We start from the raw sequence: 6,546 nt of genomic DNA, 5'->3' as shown, positions 1-6,546 counted from the left end.
TCGGTTCGCCTTTTGAAAATGAAGAAATATCTCTCAGGGACACTTTCTTTTTAATAAATTATATGCCACCCGAATTCATTAATTGGAACTTGACTACCAAATGATCATTAAAAAACTTTTGAGGTGTTAAATGTATTATTCTTTTAAAAAGAATTTATTGTTTAAATTATTTTGAATTTTTTTATTCTATAAAAGATAGGGAGAGAGGGGCCTACAAACAACCACCACCCCCTCATGTCCGGGGAAGTGGAACCTTTCTCTCTACACAATCGCCAAGTCGCCAACCCCACCCCCTCCTCTCTCCCGGGGCCCCCGCAAAACCCCCCAAAACCTTCTCTTTCTCTACAAGAATCCCTTCTTTCTGTTGCAATTTCACACATCTCTTTATCTCTCTACTCTTTCTCTCTCTATAACTACACACAACTCCAAGAAAAGAAAAAGATTCCTTTTAAAACTCTTCCATTTTAATCTACATTGATCACTTTTGTTGTGCTTTCGTTGAACCGTTTATGGCATTGATATAAAAACAGAGGTTTTTCTATTGAATTTACAGTATTCTGAATTCAAAATTCAGTTTTTTCTGAATTTGGGGTTTTCCATTTACTGCTGAAATATTGGGGTTTTTTTTTGGTTCAATCTTGATTTTTACTGTTGTTTGTTTGAGTGTGTAAAAAAGGAAATGAAGGATGTTTTCCTGGCTGGTAAGGACGGTATCAGCATGTTTTCGGCCATTGAGTCGATATGTCCCTATGAGCAAGGATGAAGAGGATGTTTTTGTGCGAGGTGAAGATGATGTGCTTTTATGGTGTAGAGACCTTGAGAAACATTCATGTGGGGAGTTTTCTTTTGCTGTAGTCCAAGCTAATTCAGTACTTGAAGATCATAGCCAAGTTGATACAGGTCGTGAAGCTACTTTTGTTGGGATTTATGATGGACATGGTGGCCCTGAGGCTTCAAGATTTGTCCGTGATCACCTTTTCCTGCATTTAATAAGTGAGATTTGTTTCTCTTTTCTCTTTTTCTTTGCTGCAGTCTTTAGTTGAGAATGTATCTTAGTCATGTTAATATGTTTAAATTAGGTCCTATGCTTTCTAGGAGTCTTTTAGCCCTACTAGAGATTGTTATGCAAGTAGGAAATATAAAGAAATTTGCGCCATGGGAATCACAAACATAGTGCGAAATTAACAAGGAATGAGAAAACAAGAAACAAACATAAAGGAAAATTGCAGGAAAACAGAGAAAAAGATAGTGGAAACAGGGTTTTTCATTCAAGGCATAACCTTACAATGCTCAAACTACAGTTTATAAAGACCAAGCGGGGTCAAAGTGGAATTATAGGACTAAGGTTGGTTCAAACTATAATAGTAGAAACTTGGCCTAATATCTCAATTCGTTACCAACTTCTAGTACTTCTCAATGTTAGCTTGAGATGAATTTAAATGGTGAACATGGTCCGTGAGGATTCATGTGGTCGACAACAACTTGTTTGAGATTGAGGCGTTGTTGTTGTTGTTGTGGTCTTTGCCAATGGAATTCTTTTTTTTCTTTTTAAATGTTACTGTATATAAGAGCAATTTATTGTTTCAAGTTTTGGAAGAAATGATATTCATAGTTATTTCTTGAGCATGTGAGATGTGAAGAGTTACAGTATTTTCTTTATTCAGTTTATGTCTGCTCTAGTGCATGTTGTAGCAGTATTTAAGTGTTTTTTTATAAGTCGGTAGTTAAGTAAAATGTAAAGTAGAAGTCTTCAATTGTCATTATGTGGAGGTTTTGCCGCTCACTCACAACATAGGCTTTTGTTGCTCCTTCAATGTGTTGTTATATGCCAATTGTTTTTATTTTGTAGGGCATTTTCTTCAAAGGCACAAACAGTAACATAGAGAAACAGGGATCATCTTTATGGTACTCTTGATGTTTTCAAGCAAACGAGTGCTTAGTCTCGTCTTAAAAGGAATATCAATGTTTAGAGGGAAAACGTTAACACTTTTAATAGAATACAGAGCAAGCACCTTTTAGTCATCGTTATCATGAATAACAAGTTCATCTTAGTCTGCAGACTGATATTTGGGGTATTGTCACTGATGTCAAACTCTCATTCTTCTACTTCACTGACGAGTCGTATGGTAACAAATAATATCATCCACTTACTTACATTTTCATCTTTTCTGATTGGTTGTGTCATGTTGACTAATTGTTCTGGTGAATAAAACCTCGCTTTTCCTACTTTCTCGTGTTGTTTCATATATTATTTGAGAGTTTTAAGGCGATCATGGATGCTAAATGCACACATCTTTTCTTACAGGGCTTGCCCGAGAAAATGGAACAATAGATGAAGAAGTGCTTAAAAATGCGTTCGCTGCAACTGAAGTTGGCTTTCTTTCTCTTGTGAGAAGGGCATTTGGTATTACACCATTAATTGCGACAAAGGGTTGCTGCTGTCTGGTTGGTGTTATCTGGAAAAGGACGTTGTATGTTGCTAACCTTGGTGATTCTAGAGTGGTATTAGGTCATATAGAGAGATCAAATAAAATTTTTGCTGAGCAATTGACCAAGGATCATAATGCCAGTATCGAGGAGGTTAGGAAGGAACTGATGTCGTTGCACCCAGACGATTCACGCATTGTGGTTAATGTCAATGGAGCATGGCGTGTTAAAGGCATCATACAGGTTTGCTTTTATAAGTAATATAGAACACAAGCTTTTGTGTTATGTGTCATTTTGAATTTTATATCCATTCTGAATATCTCATGACAGATGCGCATTCTTTCTGATCAAAATCAATCTAGTTTTTCATCCAACTCCTTAATATTATCAGAAAATTAGTGAGCTAACTCTCAAATTACATAGTAATTTTCTAGCTTGTAATACAAATATCTTATCCTATTCTGGTGGGTTTTTCCAAGAACAAGACATTTTTACCTCATGACGTGCTTGGATACCTCTGAAACAGAACCTTTGAAATTGAACAATGGACTTGTTCCATTTTGTCACCTTGGGAAGTGATCTCCTGTTGTCCCTTCGAGGACATTCCATAAAATTGGGTGATCTTCCATTATATTGAAGATCACTGTTAAGTACAACCAAATATACTGAACTAGAAATATATCTGCCTCGGCCTTTTACACCAGATCCGCCTCTGCCTTTTACTGCATATATTTGTCTCGACTTTCATGATAGCTGCTGTATCAAGAATCTTTATTGTTCTGATTGTCTTACCTAGATGTTTTATATTGCATTGGTTTACTACATGATATAGTTGTACTAAGCGATCACTAATCCATTTCATTATGTGAGATTACATGTATTTTATTTTACTTGTCTAAAGCAAGTATAGGCTGTATTCACATTTTAGGAACTGGTTATTTTATTTTCAGGGAAGTTTGAGTGCAATTCATTGACTTTTTGGCTTGGTTTCATTCATTTTCTCACCATATCTTTTCCTGTTTGATTTCTTGTGAATTCTCCAAATCTATGGCACTCTGTTACATTTGATTAGTTATATTCATTTTCTTTATGTTTGTGTCTGCATCTTTTAGGTATCTAGATCAATTGGAGATGCATATCTGAAGAAGCCAGAGTTTGCTGTTGGTCCAGCTCACCCACGATTCCATCTTAAAGAACCACTTATTCGGCCAGTGCTAAGAGCTGATCCATCTGTATGTTCAAGAAACTTACAACCCGGTGATAGATTTCTTATATTTGCTTCTGACGGGCTGTGGGAACTCATAAGTAATCAAAAGGCTGTCGAGATTGTGCATAATAACCCTAGAGAGGTAGGTATCTCCTTTATTTTTTATTGTTTAATAATTTTCCCTTGTTCTGCCATAGATGTATTGTTATGTTTGTTTGGTCAAACTTATATGTATTTCATCCAATATATTAGGGCATCGCAAGAAGACTTATTATATCAGCCCTGGATGAGGCCGCAAGGAGAAGGAAGTTGAAGTACGATGACCTTAAGAAGTATGACAAGGGTGCGAGGAGGGCCTTTCATGATGATATAACAGTTGTTGTCATCTTTATAGATCATGAGATGTTGGAAGGAAAACAATCTGTGCCTGAACTGTCAGTTCGAGGATTTATAGATACTCATGGACCATCAGATTTCAATATCCTCCAAGAGGTTGCTATGAAGACAAATTCTCTCAAGTGAAACATACCAAACAAGTTGTTGGCTCTTCTTCTTTTCTAAGGAAGCCCGGGTGCAGGAAGTTTCTGACGCCCCCCTTTTCGCATTGTTTTCCAATTTACAGTTGACATACAGTCCAGATGAACGGCAAGACTATCAAGTTACCTGCTTTACACATGCCCCCACCCCTAGGTCATTGGCGACCTACTTGCTCTAAAGTTTTGATGTACACAAATTTTCTGTACAAGACACGCTGAGAAAACTGCCTTCTGTTGTTTGTGTACCGCATATCTGTCAAAGTAAGGCCATAAAAGTAGGCATTGTGATTGAAAATCAGGTAGTTTCAATGCTCAAAATGTAAACAAGTCGAAGCTCTAAGCTCAACTATGTTTGACCTTTGTTTACAAGTGCTGATTCATTTTTGTTTCTTACTGTGGAAGGGGTGCTTAACTGTCTTGCATGTAATCTTGACTTGCTGCACAGCATAAGCTTGTCGCCGCGGAAGGGGTATTTGACACTTTGGCGTGCATTTTGCTTGCCGGATTCGCGTTGTGATCGAAAAAGCAACGTATGCTGTTTCAGATTCGTGCACATGAAACACCACATTTTTGTCATTAAACAATGGAGTATCTTGTAAGGATTTCCAACTTGTTATAAAAGCAGCTAGGCAGAAACTCAAGCTGCTGCTGCATTCCTCTCTGTGCACATGCACATACACACCCCAGGAGGCTTTATCAATCTTCTCCCTCTTTCTGATAATACCCATGAACATGTTTGTCTGGATTTGTAATAAGCTATAGCAATTCAGTTGCATACTCTTCTATCTTTATGAAAATTTTGAGTTCTTTCTTCCACAACCAAAATAACTGCATATGCATAAATTTTAGGCGCCACCACTTGGCTAAAGATTGAGCCCAACTACTAGCAGGAGTTTCAACTGCAATTTGTTAAGCAAGAGAGTTAATTTATGGCTCTTCTGCCCTTGTCTGTAAGCTTGGAATGAGATGCTGTGGTGAGATTTGTGTGGCCATCAGGAAAAAGGGGTCCCCTGTGGGTGGGAGGCTCGCATCGCAAATTTAAGTGCTAATGTCTGGCCGTTGAGCCTATGGCCTAGTGCTACCTCCGGTTCACTTTAAATATTAGTTGGTTTTCCCTACTCGCATTGAGACACGATTAAATTTGGATTTGTTTTGTGAAGTCCCAATTAAGGTAAAGCGCTTCTTCAATACGGAACTTTCTGAATTCGAATTTAGCCGGGTTGAGTGAAAGTAATAAATGGAAAATAAAAAAAATAAAGTAAAATAAGTGACAAGATTTTGCACAAATATAGCACTAGAAAGAAGCTGAAAGTACAACACAAGCGGAAGATGTAGTCAAGCACGCCAACGTAAGAGGACACCAGCGATTAATTAATTCATGAGTATGGTGTCTTTTGCTGTGGACTGTAGTGCCAAACTAAAGAGGAATTAAACTATGAAAGGAATGAACGAGAAACATCCGATTATCAGAAGATGGATAATACTGCTTTTACATATCGTCGGGGTTCATTTCATTTTTTAATGGCACATTTGGTGTTCGGTATCTATATTGGGATCCGACTAAATTCGGAGTTGCGAATTTAAATTCAGCTCGATTAGGAATACTAATACTCGGGGAAAACCAAAAAAGTAAAAATAAAGTTAAGTTAGTAACAAGATTTTGCACATCTAAGTAGACTATGAAAGGATTGAAAGAGAAACATCACTACCAGAAGATTGATAATATTGCCTCAACTTTTATATTGACGGGGTTCACATATTATTTTCTTGGATTTTTCATCTCGTGTTCGGTACTAGCATGGGGCTCGGTTAAATCATAAGACCTAAATTCATATTTAATCGAGTCCAAATACGAATATCGGATGAAGAACCAAAAAAAATAAAATAACATAAGTAACGCATTAGAAAGAAGCAGGAAGTACAACAAAAGTTGAAAATGTAATCAAGCACGCCAAGATAAGAGTACACCAACCACTTAATTAAGTGATGAAGTCTAGAACTAAAGTAAAGCAAAATGTAACTTAAAAAACCAAAGTAATGTAGAAAAAAAAAACTGAACACAACTACAAATAATGCAGGTCAAATGCATACGCAGGCACCTAAACTTGTCCAAATTTTTCATTTAGACACTTAACTCGCGCTAGTTCCTATTGAACACCTAAAGTCCTCCAAAAGTATATTAATTAGACACATTTTGTTGAGATAGCCAAAAATAAAGTGCGTGCATTTCAAATGCAGTTGACTTGGCAAAACAAACCAATGAGACAGAGAAACTTGGAATTTGATCCCAAATAATTAGGAAAAAAGAGTTTTGAGGAAAAAATAAATAAAAATTCTCTCCCGATATTTCCTTTCAAATTTAATAGTAACTTTTTC

The 6,546-nt window shown here is 36.8% G+C and overlaps 1 protein-coding gene across 2 annotated transcripts; it reads left to right on the top strand.

Annotated features, from left to right (window-relative positions):
• Positions 1-258: 258 nt before the first annotated feature.
• LOC104099157 (probable protein phosphatase 2C 43) lies at positions 259-4,957 on the top strand. 2 transcript variants are annotated; one of them, XR_011412695.1, is made up of 5 exons: positions 259-993; positions 2,306-2,670; positions 3,540-3,776; positions 3,887-4,469; positions 4,573-4,957. XR_011412695.1 is itself a non-coding variant. In XM_009606072.4 (4 exons), the coding sequence occupies exons 1-4, from the start codon at positions 687-689 to the stop codon at positions 4,154-4,156; spliced, it is 1,179 nt and encodes a 392-aa protein (XP_009604367.1). In that variant the 5' UTR covers positions 259-686; the 3' UTR covers positions 4,157-4,571. The 2 variants fall into 2 exon arrangements, 1 of the variants encoding a protein (XP_009604367.1); XM_009606072.4 differs by lacking the exon at positions 4,573-4,957 and having other exon boundaries at positions 3,887-4,571.
• The last annotated feature ends 1,589 nt before the right edge of the window (positions 4,958-6,546 follow it).

Source organism: Nicotiana tomentosiformis, chromosome 12, assembly GCF_000390325.3.
Source record: "Nicotiana tomentosiformis chromosome 12, ASM39032v3, whole genome shotgun sequence".
NCBI classification, from domain to species: domain Eukaryota; kingdom Viridiplantae; phylum Streptophyta; class Magnoliopsida; order Solanales; family Solanaceae; genus Nicotiana; species Nicotiana tomentosiformis.
Note: the sequence above shows the minus strand (reverse complement) of the source record. Positions and strands in the feature narration are given on the sequence as shown.

Coding starts and splice junctions, on each gene's coding strand:
- LOC104099157 (XM_009606072.4), top strand. CDS start 687: ATGTTTTCCTGGCTGGTAAGGACGGTATCAGCATGTTTTCGGCCATTG. Junction 994..2,305: donor CCTTTTCCTGCATTTAATAA/GTGAGATTTGTT, acceptor CTTTTCTTACAG/GGCTTGCCCGAGAAAATGGA. Junction 3,777..3,886: donor TGCATAATAACCCTAGAGAG/GTAGGTATCTCC, acceptor CCAATATATTAG/GGCATCGCAAGAAGACTTAT.